This window comes from Orbilia oligospora, assembly GCF_000225545.1.
Source record: "Orbilia oligospora ATCC 24927 unplaced genomic scaffold scaffold00188, whole genome shotgun sequence".
NCBI classification, from domain to species: domain Eukaryota; kingdom Fungi; phylum Ascomycota; class Orbiliomycetes; order Orbiliales; family Orbiliaceae; genus Orbilia; species Orbilia oligospora.
Genome location: NW_011645745.1, coordinates 197,506 through 216,158, shown reverse-complemented (window position 1 = coordinate 216,158; position 18,653 = coordinate 197,506). Strand labels below are relative to the sequence as shown.

Below are 18,653 nucleotides of genomic sequence, written 5' to 3'. Positions count from 1 at the left end.
TCATCAGGAGCCGCTGTGATCAATTAAGAATTACGTAGTGCTTTTTGCTTCCAGTAGTTGGAGTACACAGAATTAGCTAAGTCTAGGTAGTAATCTAGTAGGAAATCTAGTATATCCAATGAATAGTATGAATCAATTGACACCCCTCCTTCCGTTCCCAAAAAAACTACCAGAGAAAAAAATAACAAGAGAGAACAAGAATCCACAGGAAAAGCGCTAATGCCAACAGTTTACATACATTTCCCCGCCGTTCCAGGCCCCGCCCGTTGATCCGTTGTTAAGCTTTGCACCTTCGCCCTGTTGCTGCTGTTGCTGCTGCTGCTGCTGCTGCTCTGGTCCGTAGCGCTACATTTCTAAGGTATAACGTAGTAATAGTATACCTTTCGAATATTCGACGATTCAATATTTCTCCGGCCCATATCGAGGTTTTATTGGACCCGGAAAATAAAATAAAAACGTAATAACCAAAGGGGGAAAAAAAAGAGGCAGAAGTATGGAAGTTCCATTGAACCAGAAGGCACTCAGATACCAATCCAAATGATTGAGACGACGACATCCATATCTGTACACCATCCTGATCAGCATTCTCTGCCATTCAAAAGTCTTGTATCTTGTGCATATGAACTAACCTTTTAGCGTGTGCTTATAAGCCCACATTCCATCCTACCCACCAAAAATTAGCTCCCTCCATTATGATAGGTACCTTGGAATACAGAATTCAGCCCACCTTCTCGGTATTCCAGTACCCTCCACAAGCACTGTGCATACCCCTCCTGGCCTGTGACGTCACACTGGCACTATCGTCATCACCCCCGCTTACGGATCTTGCACCGCCAGCATGCTGTATTATCGTCGAATTTACGGCGTATTTGTAGGGACAGGCGGTTGTGGATGCCGGTGTGGATTCGGAGATTAGTGCGCGAAGAATACCATTCTGGCAGCAAGCATGACTTATCAGTATCCGATTTTCTAAGATTGAGTAGAAGGGGGATTATAAAGCGAGGAAAATACGGACAATGATGTTTGTGTTCCATGTTTCGGTCATGGAGTGGGTGTAGGTGGGGGAATCACCAAGGGCAGAGTTGCAAGCCTGAAGAGGTTGATTTCGTTAGCATTTATCTAGGCGTTTACTCGGGAGGGGAAACAGGGAGAGAATGGAGGTATGCATACATCGCCACAGATCTGTTTTATGCGAATTGGGGGGATGGGCTGTTTGTCGTCGTTGATGTCGTGTTAGCTGGTCTAGCTACCCCACTGGACTGTCCGGGGTGATATGATATGATATGATATGATACGTACGGCGCATGACTCTGCCATTTCTATAATTCCTGGAGGGTAAACGATATTCCTTAAGATGCTATGATGGTGATAGAAAGTGATGATGATGGGGTAAAAGGTGATCCGGGAGAGCTCGAGAGTGGGTGAGAAGGTGAGAGAGGATTAAAGTTGGAGACAGTGTTAGATGCATTTGGGGAGAGAGAGAGAGCTAATATAACAGACCCAGACCCAGAACCAGCCAACCAGCCAGCAACCAACCAGCCAACCAACCAAACTAGCCTCAAAAAACTCCGTTATCGCCCAGCCTAAACCACCCGAACATCCACCACTTGCGGCGCAAATGCAGGTTCTATCGAGTTTACCCCGGCGAAAATCTTCTTATCGACAAGGGAATGCAAGGGTATGTATAATCCCATTTATGTAAACCACCTGCCACGCCATCCCATCCGGCATCCATCCCATATGCATCGTGTGGAGTAGGTAATAGGCGAAAGCCAAGTTTTTGGGGCTTGATATCCTGACTGTCGGTCGACACGATACGATACGATACGATTGGAAATGCGGAGGTACCCGCTGGATTAAAATGACGAAAGCTAAAGGGAACCCCCAATGCGACTAAGCTTAGCATGCGAAAAATTGACAAGGTATCTCGCACTGCTGAGCACAAGTTGTTTACTGCCGAGACTGCTCGCACTGCTATATATATCTGCTATATATATTCAACAACAACCTCTTGATTCCGTCCGACTCTAATACAAAATTTCTAAATTTGACGAATGACTAGCTCCATATGGGATCGAACTTATTCCAGCACAGTATATCACCTATAAAGCCAAGGGGATATCCCCTGCATACATATAGGAGTCTTTCCCATACTCGGTCGTCAAGCCCATCGAGTAAAATATCGATGGGCCAAACTTCTAATCCTGCTGGTGTGATAAGTATATACAGACAGGATGTGCCAGAATGAATCAAGCAATATCTGATACCTATATCGGAGAACAATCTTCATGCAATATTTTGTTCATATCTTGCTATTTTCTTGCAAAAAAAACGAGTAAAACGACGAAGATAATGCACAGAGACCGATATAAATAAATACTTCCCGTCATACTCAATGAATCTTACTGACATGTATAAGTACTAAGTACAAAACCAAGTACTCCGATATTTATATTTATATAGATCTAGATCGATATTTTATCGAATCTAATAAACCAACAGCTTAAGTAATATATTTAATCCAGACTTACCCGCCCACATGGCCATGAACAGAGTGTAACCCCCAAATAAATGTGACTTACATAAACCACCAACCGGGATGTTTTGTAGTAACACCAATCCACACTCCACGTGCAAGGGCTGGCTGGTTCTGCCGGCCTTCATTGAATTCTCCCGTGACCAAAAAAAAGAGAAATCTCTGGCGAACCAGCGGGAAAAGATTTAATATTAGTATTATGGCTGTGCTCTCCAATTTTTTTTTTTGCTTCCAAAGAAAATATTTTCTTTGAGCTTCAATACTTTTTTTTAATTTTGTTATTGTTATTGAAAAATTCTGATCCAGGCAGTAAGTCAGGTACCTTTTTTGATAAATTACATGAATTCTTGGAGTTGCCTTGTTCGATTTTTCTCCCAAAACCCCGTTCCCGTCCGTCATAAGAAAAAAATTCATTCCTTTCCCCTGCTGAATTCGAGATTTGAGTTTTTCGATTGGAAGTTGTTCGGTCGTTCCTGACCGCCGGTTTAAAAGAACTAGTTAGACTTAGTTAACTAAGAACTTACTAAAACGAACAGAGAAAAATCCTCTGCAGAGAAAACGGGCCGCGTTTGGGGTGTTCCAATCCAATCCAATCCAATCATATTAATACTCCTCCCTCCCAGCCACTTGGTGAAACTCACTTCCCATTCACTTACACAACTTCAACCTTCAACTTCACCTCCAATCCTCTCTTTCTTTTCCATATATCCAACGAATAACTCACACTTCAATCCCACCGAATAACATAATAAAATAGTAATCAACTTTTTTTTTCAAAAAAAAGAAGTTAAACCATGTCGACTCAACCACTCCTACAAACCGCCCCAGGTACGTACGATTCCTTATCCTCTGTTTGTTTTGTTGCGTCATGGCGGAAATCGTTCTGTTTCGGCAGCTTCGGCGCAGAGAAAGAGAAGAACCGCCGGTTTTAAAAAAATTTTATACTAACGATGGGTATTATACGGAGTATAGGCAAGAGAATTGCTCTACCGGTTAGAGTCGAACCAAAGGTATTTCCCTTTCCATTTCCCTTCTCTACAAATCTCCATGATATCACATAACTCTAACATCTACTCAAAAAACCATAGGTCTACTTCGCCAACGAACGTACGCTCCCCATATAACCCCAATCAATACAATACCACCGTCACACCAAAATAACCAACTAACTAACTAATTTTTAAAAAACAGGAACATTCCTCTCATGGCTAAACTTCACAGTAATCCTCGGCGGTCTAGCCGTCGGTCTCCTCAACTTCGGCGACAAAGTCGGTCGTATCTCCGCCGGTCTATTCACCTTCATCGCAATGGGTACCATGGTGTATGCTCTATTCACATTCCATTGGCGTGCTGCCGCGATTAGGAAAAGAGGGAGTGGAAGTTTCGATGATCGTTTCGGACCGACGGTTTTGGCGGTTACGTTGTTGGCTGCTGTGGTTGTGAATTTCATTTTGAGGATGGTGGAGCACTAGATTTAGTTTTTAATTCTATTTTTACTTTCGTGAAGATTGGGCGATTTTGGTGGTGAGGGGGTGGGAAGGGGGTGGAGGATGAAATTTGGGAGGTTATAGTCCTTACGACCTCGAATGGGAATACGACTACGATACCAAAAGTCGAATCTACTTTGTCACCAAATATATTTAAGATATCATACGAAAAGAGAGAGAGAGAAAAACGGCGAATATGCTTGGACATCATCATTATCATCTTTATCATCATCATCATACCTTGGAATTGGAATTGGGATTGGAATCTCACCGGGGCAGGATTAAGGAAACGGAAACGGAAACGGAATTGTAACGGTTTCCTGTCTTTATTTACCAGGAACCCTTCTCTTTTTTTTTGGTTTATTTTACATGTACACATATTGGACGTCTATTTTTGCGCAGAGCAAGAGCTAGCTAGTTTTTATTTGTTTTTTTATCGTGTATGGTTTCAATGCAATTACTTACTTATATATACCCCCCATATCTACTCCCTGACTTTCGGTATATGTAGTACTTATCTACTATTTATGGTATATCTATGTCTACGGCTTCAAGCTTACGAATTGAGAAAAAGAGGAGTTAAATGATTTTGATTGATTCAGGGACAGAGACTTTTTTTATTAAAACCTCTGTAATTTTTATTTTATTTTATTTTATTTTTCTTTCAAAACTCGGGAAAATTCAATACGAAGTTTCTCCTCCCTCTGAGGAGAAAAACCTCGTGAAAGAAAAACTCCCGTCTGTTGTTGTTTGGTTGTATCCTTCCTTGCATTCCAGAATCCCAAATGAAAGTGTCTTTCTCTTGGGTTAACTGAAAATGATCTCTGAAGAAAGAAAGAAAAAGAAAAAGTCCCTGTACTTAACACCCCCAAAAAAAAGATTGAAAAAAAAGGTGTATTGAATACAAGAAGGAAAGAAAAGAAGATTCACGCCGTCCATCCATAGCATACCATCCCATCCCGTTCAATTTCAAAAAATATTCCCATAGTCCAAAAAAAAGAAAGAAGGAAAGAATCAAAACATATTCAAGATTACTGGAATAAACACATCAGTAACCGATAATAAAAATCTAAGCCTTCAAAGCCTCAGGAGCGGCAGTAGAAGACTCTTCAGCAGAAGCACCATTGCCATTGACGACGGCGGCAGTCGTAGTGGTAACGTGTTCTTCGGGAACAGGTCCGTGACGTTCCTCATCAAAGAGAGGATCCTCATCGTGGGCCTCGAATTTTGATTTCAATCCGAAATGGGTGTTAGTCGGACTGGTGTTCGAGTAGCGACGTGGACGGGTCATGTTGAACTCGTCCAAGTCTTCGAGTTCGTCACCTGGGTGGCCCCTGCGAGTGTAACCAGACATTGTTAGCTAAAAAAGTTGCCCACCACGCCACGCCTGCAACAACACGCCAACCGAGGACTTAGTACGTGCTAAGTAGCTAGGTTGGCAGGCATGCCATTTCGACATACACAACCGGGATGGAGGGAGGGGGGATTTGTGTTGTTGTTGGGGGGACAGGGAATACAAAACATACCAATTGCCTTTGCCACCGCCGTCTTTCTTTGTCTTTGAGGGGGCAGTGTCGACAAAGCCGGATTTGGCAAAGAATTTGGGGTAATGAGCCTCGGTCATAAGACTGGCGACTTCTGGGTTGTTGTGGGGGATGTCGTTGGCTTTGGTTGTGCGGGTCATTTTGAAGGGTGTTGTTGAGGTGTCGTGTGAGTATTTGTAGTAAGGATACTGTACTTGTATGTATGTAGAAGTTTATTTCTTTCTTTTTGTTTGGAGAGAAGCGGAGATAAGTGTTAGAAGAAGTTCTACTTTGTGAGAAGGGAACAATTGAGTAGAAGGATAAAGATCAATTGAATGTCTTTCGAGGGTTTCGGTGAATGTAATCAATTGTAGGTGTAGTGATATGATGGTGAGGAGAAGAGGAGGGAAGAGGAGGATCGGTGAAGGTTTATATATTGAAGCAAAAAGCGTAAATTAAGCAACTATGGCTCACACTGAGCTTCATCACGGGGTTGATAAAAGAAAGAAATCCCAACATCATAACGTCAGTTTCCCTCCAATTGGTATCAAAGAAGGGTATTCCCGGTAGCTAAGCTAAGAAACTGACGCAAATGGGTTTTTCGGTCAGGCCACGGGGGAAAGGACTCCGATGAATAATTTAAGTTAAGTATGGGATTTTTACCAGATCTGGATATATCTGATGATTCTATATCTGGACTGGTACAGCTGGGTCGGGGAAAAGCCGGAAGACCTCTGTTTTTTTGCCAGAGACACAGGCACCGCGGAGTCCAAGGGAAAGAAAAGGTGACGTCTGATGGTGGAGTGATGCCTTATCCGTTCTGGATTGTGCATTGGCTCGCTTGTGCATCTGTCCTGTCCTGTCCTGGCCGGGCATGGAATGGGATGGGATGCTGTGCAGGGGTAGTCAATTGCAATTGCAATCATGAATGCGAACACAAATGCATTGCATGGTGGCTACTCCGCATTTCTCACAGACACCGGAGAAAAACAAAACGGTATTCTAGTATGTATTGTAATACTAGAATACCAGAAGAGAGGGGGAATTTGAGTCATGAAATGTGAATGATGCCGGAAGTAAAGCTGAAAAGTCTCAAAGGAAAGTGGTCATGAGACTCGATGGCCGGATTGGGTGTGGGGAAAGGCAAGGGAGAAAGGAAGAGGAAGAGGAAGGGACACACGACTCGACGGGACTCGGCTAGAACGCGGAGAACAACGGACTGCACTTACTCTCTTCTCTTCTTCTTCTTCTTCTTCTTCTTCTTTTTCAAATGATTATGGTATTAATGGTATGAATGGTATTCTATCAGAGAGAGTGTGTGTATGTGTGTATTCTATCAGATCTTGCGAGGCGGTGGTATGTATATATAAAACGAGTATATATCTCCGTCCTGTTCTGTTCTGTTCTGTTCTGTTCCGTTCCGTTCTGTTCTGTTCTGTTCTGTTCCGTTCCGTTCTGTTCAACGGCAGTGTGAATGAAGTCAAATGATATGATACGATACGATACGATACGATATGATGATATTGATATCTGCGGGGTTTCAATCCAAGATATAATAATAATATGAACAAGTAGTATAAGATGGAGAGATTGAAGAGATCAGGAATCAAACGGATTCAAAAAGGATGCGACCTCCCCTTTTATATTTAAATTCAAAATGGCCGGGCAGCTATAGCCTACTTTGGTACTTACTACTATACTTCTTAAGTAATGACGATACTTTTCAAGTCGGTCTGTTCTGGGCCTCTCCAACCTCCAACTTATGTATCCTCTAACTAACTAACTTCCTTCCTTCCTTCCAACGTGATCAGGCTAATATTTGCTTAGTACCTAGGTACGTAAGTACTTGTACTTATATTAGTACTGACTTGCGTAAAGTACATCGGAGAAGGGGCAAGTCGGTACTCAATCATTATCACATCGTCTCGAGCTGAATTGCAGCATTCGTTATCGTTTTATTGCCCCGTTTGATCAGAATTGCCGGTTCCTTCTCTTGGTCGCTACCCCGGACTTTTGATACAGCAAAAAGACATCATCCTCGATCCGGGGTCCCTGAAGCAGTTAGTTTTCTTTTGTGTCCTTATAATCCATAGGGAGTTAGCTTCCTAAGTGGCTAGGGACGAGGCACTTGCTACTAGGTAAAAGCCCATCGCATGGTGTGATTGTATCCCCACCCCGCATTTCCACTTGCACTTGCACTTGCACTTACTTGCTTGGTCGCATGCAGATGTTATGTAAGTAAGCAAGGTAGTAAGTAAAAGGACGGTGGCCTCCGAAGCTCCGAAGGGTATCAATTACTAACAACTTATCTAAATATCCGTGTCGTCGTAGTAATACAATAAATTAGATACCATCACCGGAAGTCTAATTCCCCTCGGCGGAGTTCGAGGAGCATGAGCATACGTACCTAGAATATACGGAGGACGTGGGAGGCGATATCGGCAAGCTATCACTGACCACTAGCCGGACCACATTACTAATTCACCTTGTAACATCCCGGTCATGGCCTGCCTGCTATCTTCTGCTACTGCCTTCTTGTCTCTTGTATGTTTCCGCGGATCTAGCTCCATCTCTCGTAGCCTGATAGGAAGCATAGTAGTCTGATTCCTTCTCTCTCTTTTTTTTCTAAATTTTTTTCTTTTCTTTTCTATTCAACTCTTTTTTTTCATAAATTATCGTCCTGTTCCGAGTTTAAACATCCTTTTCTTGCCTGCTCTGCTCTGGTTAAGTGTTTTTGACTCACATTCGAATTCTAATCATCAACCAAAGCAATATCAAACATCTACAATCACACCCTCCCTTCCGAAAGTTGCCTGGAAAACTATAAGACTGGACAGGACGAAAAAAAAACATGCCTGCAATAGATTTCTCCTCGGATTTCGATCCGGTCCCACTTCCCAACAAGGGTCCCAAAACCCTCCTACTATGTCCCCCCGCTGTCGCCGCCAAACCAGAGATCCTCCAGGCCGCCCTGGCAACCCACCCTCGCACATCCACCGATGTTCAAATGCTCGATCGTATCGCACTCGGTCTCGTCAATCTTCCCGCCGAGGCTTATGCTACCGTAATCCTCCTCTCCGATCCTGCTTCTTCTTCCTATAATATCGATACCACCGTTTTACAAAAGGTGGTGTCGTCTATGACACCTGGTTCTAGATGGACATCTGAGAGCAAGGAAGCTTTGAAGGGTATTGATCGACTACAGGTTGTGCTTGCTGGGTTGGTGGTTGATGATAAAGATGGGGTCTTATCGTTTTCGAAGCCGGATTATTCCAAGAGTGCTGCTGTCCCGTTGAGGTTTGGAAGGAAGAAGGAGACAACTACGACTTCGAATGGAACTGCTGCTGTTCCTTTAAATGGTGCCTCTTCTACTACCGCTGCTGCTGCTACTGCTGCTGTCCCATTGAATGGGGTTAAGGTAGAGAAGAAGGAATATAAAGTTGGATTTGTGGATTTAGGAGATGATCTGGATGCCGACTTTGGGGAAGAAGATGACGATGATGATTTGATTGATGAGAATGAACTGCTGGATGACTCTGATCTTGCTATGCCGGTTCAACAACGTATGTCTTCACTCTATTTTCACATTTATTCTACATCTAGAATAAACGTATGGTGCAGAAAGCTAAACGGTAATAACAGCCCCGGAATGCCGTCCGAAGCCTGGAAAACGTCGGAGAGCATGCAAAGACTGCACATGCGGATTGAAGGAAAAGATCGAGGCAGAAGATAAAGTAAAGAGAGATGCAGCTGATAAAGCACTTGCTGCCATTGTCAAAGCACCGCCACCACCGCCACCAAAGGCTGTCAAGCTAGACCTAGACGATTTGGCAGAAATCGACTTTACAGTCGAAGGGAAAGCCAGCAGCTGTGGGAATTGTTACCTCGGAGATGCTTTCAGGTTTGTCCACTCATATTACAAAGCCTTTTTTTTATCAAAAAAAGTATAAGATGCTAACTTCACTGGTGTTCTCTCTCAGATGCGACGGATGTCCGTATATTGGACTGCCAGCGTTCAAGCCGGGCGAGCAGGTCCGTATACCTGTTGGAGACGACCAGTTGTAAAACTGATGAATGCCGTTTTGATTCGGGTTTTTGGGAAGGATTGCATGGAATATGGCGTTTAAATAGCTGATGGCTCTTGCTACCCTTGATAATTAGAAGGGCTCCGTACTTACTCTCTCTCGACTGTGGGGTTTTTTAAAACTAGATGGTTTCTTTTGGGTATTCGATTAGATATCATATCCTGTCCTGTCGATTCGTATCGTATCATATTATATTATATCAGATTGTGAAGCTCGACAGCTCGAGAATCGACTCTTACAAAAAAATAAATGAAATTAATTAATTACCCACTTTATGCTATACCACTTCATAAATAATATATTCTTGTTTACATATATCTAGAATCTCCTTGAGAAAATATCGACCCGAAGGATACATAAGTAATAATATACAAATTTTATAAAATTCTGGTGTTTGGGTTTTTAGTCAGCCTGTCGACAACAACGCAGCTACCAAATCTTCACGGCCGAAAACAAGACAACCTCGCAATTTCGTCAACATTCGCGAAGTCCAACCTCAAACCTCAACATCCTGATACAATCCACCACCACCATCACCAACCTCTCTCGACCGACGGCTTCTCGAACCACTCCCTCCTTGCGCAAAGCCTGTCAAACCCCTTTCACCCCTCCTCTACCCCTCTCCTCTCTCCCTCTCTCCTCGAAAAAAATAATATCCACAATGGCCGACCCCCTGTACACATCGCAACAATCGAACGCGTCCATGCTCGACCAACCGTCGACACAGAGCAGCGTCAACACCAGTTTTAGCACACAATCACGCCGTCGTCCAAGACCTGTCCCGTCGAGTCAGAATTCACTACTCAGCGCGTCCAATTCTCTCCATCCGACGAAGAAGGTTAGACAGCGGTCGGTCTCTGCGCAACGGGAGCTCAATGCGTCGCCTGAGGCTATGGCTGCTGTCGCGGCTGCGACTATGGATGTGAGCTCTATTAGATCTCTGCAGGATAAGAAAAAGGGGTCTTTGGTGGAATGGGTATGCATACCTTTATCAGGACAGTTTTTTTTTTTTGAGAATGGGAAAAGGATGCTAATGGGATATCTAGGCCAAGACGACAAAATATTGTGTAGCTCAGCTCACAGGTTTACCGATGGAATTGAGGGATTCAGGAGGTCATTCACCATTTGCTATATATAGCACACCGTAATAATTAAAAAGGAACTGAATACTGAAGATATCTAAAAACCAAAATAGACAACTACGCAAGACGCATGTCCGCAATCACCGACCAATCTTCTGGTAACGCCCTACTTATCAAAGATCACGGAGTCGACGTCTGGCGCTACGACGATGTTCAACTCCTTCCGAAACCAAACCACTTCCCCCTCCCATCCGACGAAACCCATCATCACCAAGGTGGTCGCAACTCCCCGCAACCCCTCGGATCCCTGGTTAGCCCCACAGGTAGCAGCGATGAGGCAGGTCTTGTTGTGGTTATGCCTGTTACGGGCAGGATTGCATACTGGGATTCGGTTAGCAGTGCTATGACCGAGGGGCTTCTACAACGTAGACGTGGCGTCGAGGGTGTTCTGCCGTTATCTTCGGGAGAACAGGCTCATATGATCGCCAACATCGAACCAGCGGGGTTTATCATCTGCACGAATCAGAACCGAGCTATTCACCTATCGTTGCGGGACGGTGTAGGAAAGCCCGTAGTACAACTTACGACACTTAAAAACGTTAGTTCCAGCGTTGTTGGTGGACTCTTGGGTGGTATTGCAAATGCCTTTAAGTCTGGGAATGTTAAGAAGGAGATTGTTGCTGTCAGACCCGGGAGGATCATCGGCCGGGCTGAAAGAGAACTTTTGGTTGCTACGTCGCATGGGCATATCACCCGCTGGGAGGTCAGCCGTAACGGCGCAGCAGTTGTTCTCTCGGATGTCGATATGCGAGAACAAATGCTATCCCGTGTTCTATCGGTTGGACCACCAAACATGCAGTCGCTCGACCGTGAATCATTCACAATCCAGGATATTGCGGGTGGGCAGAGTACAGCTGAAGGTGCCAACATCTTGATTCTCACATCTTGGGATGGACGCACTGACTCCGGCGAGAATATCACCCATTACACACTCATACTTGTGACCCTTTATCGGGGTTCGCAGTTTGCCATCAAGAAAACGCACTACCTCTCCTGCTTCCACCAGTCGCTTAGGACTGCAGCTGATACTGCCAAACCACGATTGTATCTCCCGAATCCTTACCGTACGGCCTTCGTTGTCTTTTCGAGAGCCGTGGTACTCGCCTCGATCGTTCCGGAAGATATGTACGACCTTACTTTTGCCGATACCATCCCGGATGTTGCGTACGACTCAACCACTGGGTTCGAAGAAGTTATCGATTTTAAGGCGCAGAGTCGGGTGGAGATTATTGGAAGCGGTGTGGAGGAACTTACGCAGGAAGGAATTTCGTTTAACCCTGCGAAGAGCTTCAGATTGGATTCTAGTGGGGATTTGAGAAGGAAATATTACTCCCCGGGAGTGGTTATTATAACCAAGGGCGCCGGTGTTCTCAAGTTGACGGTCTTTGATGCAGAAACTGCGGATCTCAGGCCGCTTCCGTCGCCACGACCTATCCCTGTTAAATCGAAGATGGAGCTGGCGGTATTCTTTGGAACTAATGAGAAGGTAGGGACTTGTATACTTCTAGATTACATTGGAGCAAGCTAACTTTTACAGAACCATCTAAACTTCAACGGCCGCCGCGAGATCACCTACCCAACCCTTGAAGTCCAACAAGCAGCCAGAAACCTCAGCATGGATCTAATGTGCTCCCACGGCCAATACCTCGCCACCTTGGGCCCTTCAATCGACATCTACCTCGAGTCCCGCGCTCAAAAGCTCCTAGCTCTGGCCGAATACCTCCGTACTGTTCACCGTCAAATCGCTCGCGAAGTCCGCTGGAAGCTTCTCTGGGATGCTGAAAAGATGGAAGCAGCACGTGCCGTCTACCGCGCATTTGCACAGAAGCAGAGCGCAGGCAAGGATCTGAGCGAAGGGCTGCTCCTGGAGATTGTTTCAGCGTTCTTTGTCAAGCATGATGTTCAGATCGGAGCGGTGAACCCGATGGTTGAATGGTTTGCGAAGCATTTGCCGAGGATTTACGAACTCATTCCTTTGCTGAGAGAGGCGGTTAAAACCACTGGTGGGAATACGTTGGCGGCGATAAAGAAGATCCACGAGTCGAACGAAATCACGCTTACGATTTTGGCTACTGCGCATGCATTCAGGGTGCAGCATGCTAGATTGTATAGTGTTGATGGGGATTTGGGAGAAAATGGAATCGCCAATTTTAGGGGACTGGAATCGCCGCCTTGGACTTCCGGACCGGAGATTTTGACGGCGTTAAATAGGGATATTGAGGTTAACACCAAAATCATGGGGATAAAGAAGGAGGGTCCTGCTGAGGAGTATTTCGGAGCAATTTTGGATCAGATGGTCGACATGGTTGAAGTCGCCTGTCGAAATTTCGTGGAGAGAGCGGCGTGGTGTGAGGTTCAGGGTGCGCCAAAGTATATCGCTGAAGGCCAGCAGATTAAAGATCTGTACCTGAAGGGACGGAATCAGTGGATTCGAGCACTCGCTTTTCATGATCGCGCCGAGCAGGCGGTGGATATTGCGGAGAGGTATCGAGATTACGGTACACTCGTGGAGCTTGCGTTCGAAGAGCTGGCTAAGATTAATGGTTGGCTGGATAAGCGCGGACAGGAGGTTGGAGATTTGGAGAAGCAGGATTATACGAGTCAGCGAGATGCTATCGTGACCCGGTTGGAGGGGTATTTCGAGAAGTTCGGGCAAGAGTTTGCGTACGTGCTTTATGAGTACCAGGTCGAGACGGGGAGTCTGAGGGATCTGTTGGTGCAGTTCCCCGGGTATAAGAAGTATTTGGACGGGTTCTTGCAGAGTGAAGGGCGGTATTCTAGGGTTAGGTGGATCAATGAGGTTAGGGATGGGAGGTATAAGGAAGCCGGGGAGACTTTGATCCAAACAGCGGATAGTGAGACGTGTTTGTGGAGTCAAGCGGTCGAGTTGAGTATTGGAAAGCTGGCTTTGATGGCTTCGCAGCCGGCCGGGGAGGCTGTTTCCGATGCATTCGACAGACGATTAAAGATGGTGGAACTACAGAAATCGGTCCAGGCGCACGTTAGCATTGAGGCACGAGGGGCCATTGACGTACAGGCTGGAACGGAGTTGGCGTTTGGAGCGTTTGGCGGCCGTTTGGAGCCTTATCGGAGCCTGCGCGATATCTTTAAGAGGGGTGTTGCAAAGGCGGTGACCGGGCAGAGCATGGATGCCGAGGAACTCGTCGACTTTTTAACGTTAATGTACGAAGAGGATGAGGATGCCGATGAGGAAGAGGGGGAGAAGTGGGCAGGGCGATTTCAGACGGCCATGATGGTTCTTGGGGCAGCAGAGATTCCTGATATGAGGAAGGAGGAGGCGAGGAGGACGATTTGGAGAAGGATGTATATGAGTGAAGAGTAAGTAACCACTTTCTCCCCTTCTTGTGGGGTTTAGGACTTGGCTGATTTTGAACGTGGTAGTTGGCTGGATATTCTGGATCCATCACGACAGAATACGACACAGATCGAGACGAGGATTATGAATACGAATGTATTCGATGTTTTGATCTATGGGTATAAAGAAGGTACGTGGAATTTTATATTGTTATTTACATATACTATCATCGTGATGCTAACTATAAAAAACTAGGTCTCTTTGATGAACACAAAGCTTCTACCCCACTTGCCCCCAGTCAAAGTGGGTTCACCCGCGATATCAACTTCCTTGCTTCTCGGTTCCCGGGGAGTCAGCAACCTTGGCTGCAGAACTTATATGAAGAAATTAAGATTGAAGAACGGGAGGTTCAGAGGTTGATTGATAACAACCTTGAGTTTTGGTTCCCATGGATGTGCGAGACTGCTATGAAGATGGCGGCTGAGGAGGCGGATGAGACTATAATGGAGAATGGCGATGATGAGGAGGAGGAAGAGGAGGAAGTGGAGGATGAGGGGGAGGATGAGGGGGAGGAAGGAAGTAGGGAGGCTAGTTATGAAGAACAGGAGATTTTGGACGCTATGGATATGAGCTAGATTATGAGTGTTCCCCCCCCTCTCGAATCCCGACGCATATGGGTATATCTTTTTTTTTTGAAGTGTTTTTTTTTTATTGTTATTTTTATTTTGCGTGCTAGGTATTACTTTTTTGACGTTATGCATGGATACAAGAGCTGTGTGTTCATTCTACAGATGGGCGTTTCTCTTTCTTTCTTTCTTTTTGTCTTCATCGTTGTGATTGAAAAGAAACAACAACTAATTGCATTGTAATGTATTATATTATGTTATATTATATTATACTATACTAAATCATATACCATACTTCTAGCTGTGGTTTACAATTGAATAGATGGTATCCTCGGTTTGGTGATGTTAGTGGTTGTGGCTGTGGCTGTAGATGCGTGAGGTGAGGTGAGGGAGTTTTAGATGATCAGTGGAATTTTGGGATAATTGGCAACGGCCGCGATCGCGTGGAAGGTTTTTACTTGGTGATTGAAAATATTCCACACACACGGGTAGGATGTGGATAGAAGACCAGCGCATTCATTTATATTAATTAAGAGAGAAGTGAGTGATTGACTGATTGAGCTGAGTGTGAGTGAGTGAGTGGGGGTCATATTAGATGAAATTATTGCGGGTCCTCTTTTTGTGGCGGTGGGTTTTTTTAGCCTTAAGCCTTAGGAACGACGGGATGGATTTACCATGGTGTCGAGTGTTCTTGTTTGTAGGTTTTGTGCCTGAATCGAATCTTTTCTTTTTTTTTGGGGGGGATTGTTTCTTGTTTGGGGAGGGTTAAAAGGGGGGACCAATCGGGTTTTGTGATGGGTGTTTTGACGGGTTTTGGTTTTTTTGAGGTTTTGAGGTTTTTTTATTTTTTATTGGCGGTATTTGATACTTTTGGGAGGGAGGATATTTAGATACTTCATTCTACATATGTTATTTATTTATTATTATTGTAATTCTCTTCACGACGATGGGAGATAGATAGAGTACTAGATGATGATTTATTTCTTTTTTGATATTTTTTGATATTCTGGTAACCTTGTTTCTACGGGATGTTTAATACTTTTCGCCATACCTTAATTTTTCGTAGGTTAATCTTAAATTCTTTTTTTTTCCCCCGAGAATTCTTTCCTTGGTATTTTTCCTATTCGGTTTATTTTTTTTGTGTCCGAGATGAAAGAAAACGGAAATATAACGGTTACTTTTTTTATTATTACGGCTGGTTTTGGATGTTTTGTGGATTGTGGATTGTGCGTGTGTCAGGAACCAGAATTTTGAAGATATTAGCACTTACATATGCATGAGAAGTATGATATGATAATTGATATTGATATGTAGATAGATGCGAGCGGGTATCTTCTTGTTTCGTTTGGATGTTTTTCGTATCAGGTTACCCCTTGAAAATTGTGGAGAAACCGAGAGAGAAGAGACGAGAGACGAGACTGGGCGATTATTATGTGTATGTGTGTATGTATGTTTCCCCTTGCGTCTTGTGATACAGACCAGCCGGATGGAGGGCTAGTCTTTTTTTTTTGTTGGTTTAGTTTGAGGTTTTAAACGTTCTTGCCGCAGTAGTATAAATCTTTCTTGATGTTTTAGTTTTAGATACCTTCGAAGCGGTAAGGTTAGTTTAGTCTGGTTTAGTTGGTTACATGGTTTATTAATATTTGTGGGTTGCAGGATATGTAACGATGCCCATCGGTTAGGTAGACGGGGCGGTCTTGGATTTATCTTGTGATTGATGAGTATTTGGAAGAAAGAAAAAAAAGCTTTTTCTTGAAGACAAGACCCGGCGATCACCGGGTAGCCTACCGGGTAAGTAATCATCATCCAAAAAGGATGAGGGTTTTCGAGGAAGGCAAATATGGAAAATAGAAAATAGAAAAAAATATTTGAATGTCTTCTTTCCGTTTAAAGGAGAATTGGAAGAAGCGGATGAGCGCTAGTGCAAGTGGGAATCGCCTCCTCTGAGCGGTTGGCTGCCTTGGAAATCTTGATTGTTGCAGCTGCGTGTTTGGGTTCTGCGCCTTTTTCTTCTGGTACTTGCAGATGTACTTCCAGTTATACATAGTAAGGGTTTATTCCGTTTCGCCGGTCGATTGGAGTTTACTATGTACACTTCGAACGGACGAATAATAATAATGGGATGGTAGATGTACTGGAGGAAAGGAAGTATTGATAAAACAAAAAAAAAAGACATGTGAGATGATTATAATGGTGATGATGATGATGGTTTGCTGCCTTAAAACGCAAAAACTGTAATTCAGAATTATAAGGGAAGCTGCCTTTTGGCTGTGCATGCGGCTTGTGGGGTTTAAGCTACTCACCGTACATACAGAGTACATACATACTTGCATACAGCAAGTAAGTAAGGTTGGAGGACCCACCGGAAGGATGGGGAAGGGGGGCAAGGGGCGAGGGGCGAAGGGTTAAGGGATACCCTTGGTATGACTTTTCTTTTTTTCGTTCGTGGTGGAAAATTCGTAATTCGTTCGATCCGGCCGAGACTACCTTATTTTTTTTATTTATTTGACTGTAGAATTCGGAGTGGCTTGTGCTAGCCTTGCATGCGGGGATTGAAGAGATTATCCCTGGTTTATGGTGGTAGATGTCTGTCTGTCTGTCTGTGTGGGAGGTGGCCTAGAAGTGAGGTCGGATGGTGATCGTGATGATGTTGGATCTGGTGATTTCGGGGTCGGTTGTGGAGAATAAAACAGAATAGAATAGAATAGGCAGATATCGGCTTGTTCGGGTGTGCGGGGAATGTTATTTATTTTTATTTTTATTTTATTTTATTTTATTTATTCTATTTTATGATAAAATAAGAATACGGCGGATGATTTGATATCAACTTTTGAGAATCTGTTTGATTGAAGAAGCCTCGATGCAAATGTTGATGATAATCTTTTTATACAGTAATCCACCATTTATACAAACACACTTACATACAAACATGAATATGAATATGAATATGAATATGAATATGAATATGATATTTAAATTGTAAGATTTGATTATAATTGTGAATATCGAATTTGAGCAGAGATGTGATCCTATTGGTTGGATTATAGGCAATAATCGATCCGTTCGCAAGGGACGGGTTTATTAGAATACATCAATCATATAATCCTTTCGCCGAAGGAACCATTCTTCGACGGACCCTTCGAATTCCCCCCCTGAACCGTTTGGATTATTCACATATTCATCAACTATCATTCATTCATTCGTATAGATCGATAAGTAAGTAATTATAATTGTGATCGATTGCGGATAGTTTTAATAGTTTGTGTGGTTGTGATAATGAAGAACTTATCCTGACCTGACCTGACCTGGCCTGACCTGACTTGACTTGACTCCTGACACCCCGGCCGGTTAACTAACGAACTGACAGACAGACACAGCCAAGACTAAGCCCAAAGCCAGGCAGGCTGGCACAACCAACTGGGCTCCTTCCTCTCTCTTCCTCTCTCTCTCTTCCACTCTCACTTCCTGTACTTTACTTTACTCGACTTTCTTCTTTCCTTCACTTCTCCCCTTTCTCCCTTTCTCCCTCTCCCTCGACTACATACCTTTGGAACTTATCCTTCGAGGTTCTCTAATCAACACTCCTACAACATCTATAAACCAACAAATAAATCATATTATTATTTATCATCAACCGTCCATTCTAACTAAATTATTTTAGTTAATGATAGTTAATGATAGTTAGGTAGTTTGGTTGGTGGTGCTCAATCAAGGCTTTTGGGCTTAAAGGGGTGTTGTTCTCCGTGTTGTCTTATATCACTTCACAAACCGCAACTCGCTCAACTCCCATTCATTCATTCCTCCTTCTCCCTTCTCTCTTACTCTCTCTCTTACTCTTCTTCTTCCTCTCTTCCTCCCTTCTTTCTTTCCTTCTTCCTCTTACATCGCTTCACCTATCCATCCATCCATCCATCCATCCACCACCACCATCATCATCC

General features: G+C 44.0%; 5 protein-coding genes across 5 annotated transcripts; 3 read left to right on the top strand and 2 right to left on the bottom strand.

The window, feature by feature from the left end:
- Window positions 1-521: 521 nt before the first annotated feature.
- AOL_s00188g79 (uncharacterized protein) lies at window positions 522-1,317 on the bottom strand (the record flags this gene model as incomplete). The annotated part of the gene is made up of 6 exons (XM_011128328.1): window positions 522-562; window positions 630-663; window positions 728-934; window positions 1,016-1,090; window positions 1,171-1,209; window positions 1,300-1,317. The coding sequence occupies 6 exons, from the start codon at window positions 1,315-1,317 to the stop codon at window positions 522-524; spliced, it is 414 nt and encodes a 137-aa protein (XP_011126630.1).
- Window positions 1,318-3,330: 2,013 nt separating this feature from the next.
- On the top strand, window positions 3,331-4,008 carry AOL_s00188g78 (uncharacterized protein; the record flags this gene model as incomplete). Its single annotated transcript, XM_011128327.1, has 4 exons — window positions 3,331-3,364; window positions 3,509-3,546; window positions 3,625-3,643; window positions 3,728-4,008. The coding sequence occupies 4 exons, from the start codon at window positions 3,331-3,333 to the stop codon at window positions 4,006-4,008; spliced, it is 372 nt and encodes a 123-aa protein (XP_011126629.1).
- Window positions 4,009-5,092: 1,084 nt separating this feature from the next.
- On the bottom strand, window positions 5,093-5,707 carry AOL_s00188g77 (uncharacterized protein; the record flags this gene model as incomplete). The annotated part of the gene is made up of 2 exons (XM_011128326.1): window positions 5,093-5,357; window positions 5,550-5,707. The coding sequence occupies 2 exons, from the start codon at window positions 5,705-5,707 to the stop codon at window positions 5,093-5,095; spliced, it is 423 nt and encodes a 140-aa protein (XP_011126628.1).
- A 2,690-nt stretch (window positions 5,708-8,397) lies between these two features.
- On the top strand, window positions 8,398-9,611 carry AOL_s00188g76 (uncharacterized protein; the record flags this gene model as incomplete). The annotated part of the gene is made up of 3 exons (XM_011128325.1): window positions 8,398-9,109; window positions 9,189-9,447; window positions 9,527-9,611. The coding sequence occupies 3 exons, from the start codon at window positions 8,398-8,400 to the stop codon at window positions 9,609-9,611; spliced, it is 1,056 nt and encodes a 351-aa protein (XP_011126627.1).
- A 681-nt stretch (window positions 9,612-10,292) lies between these two features.
- Window positions 10,293-14,724, top strand: AOL_s00188g75 (uncharacterized protein; the record flags this gene model as incomplete). The annotated part of the gene is made up of 6 exons (XM_011128324.1): window positions 10,293-10,607; window positions 10,678-10,744; window positions 10,827-12,259; window positions 12,311-14,112; window positions 14,176-14,279; window positions 14,345-14,724. The coding sequence occupies 6 exons, from the start codon at window positions 10,293-10,295 to the stop codon at window positions 14,722-14,724; spliced, it is 4,101 nt and encodes a 1,366-aa protein (XP_011126626.1).
- Window positions 14,725-18,653: the final 3,929 nt, after the last annotated feature.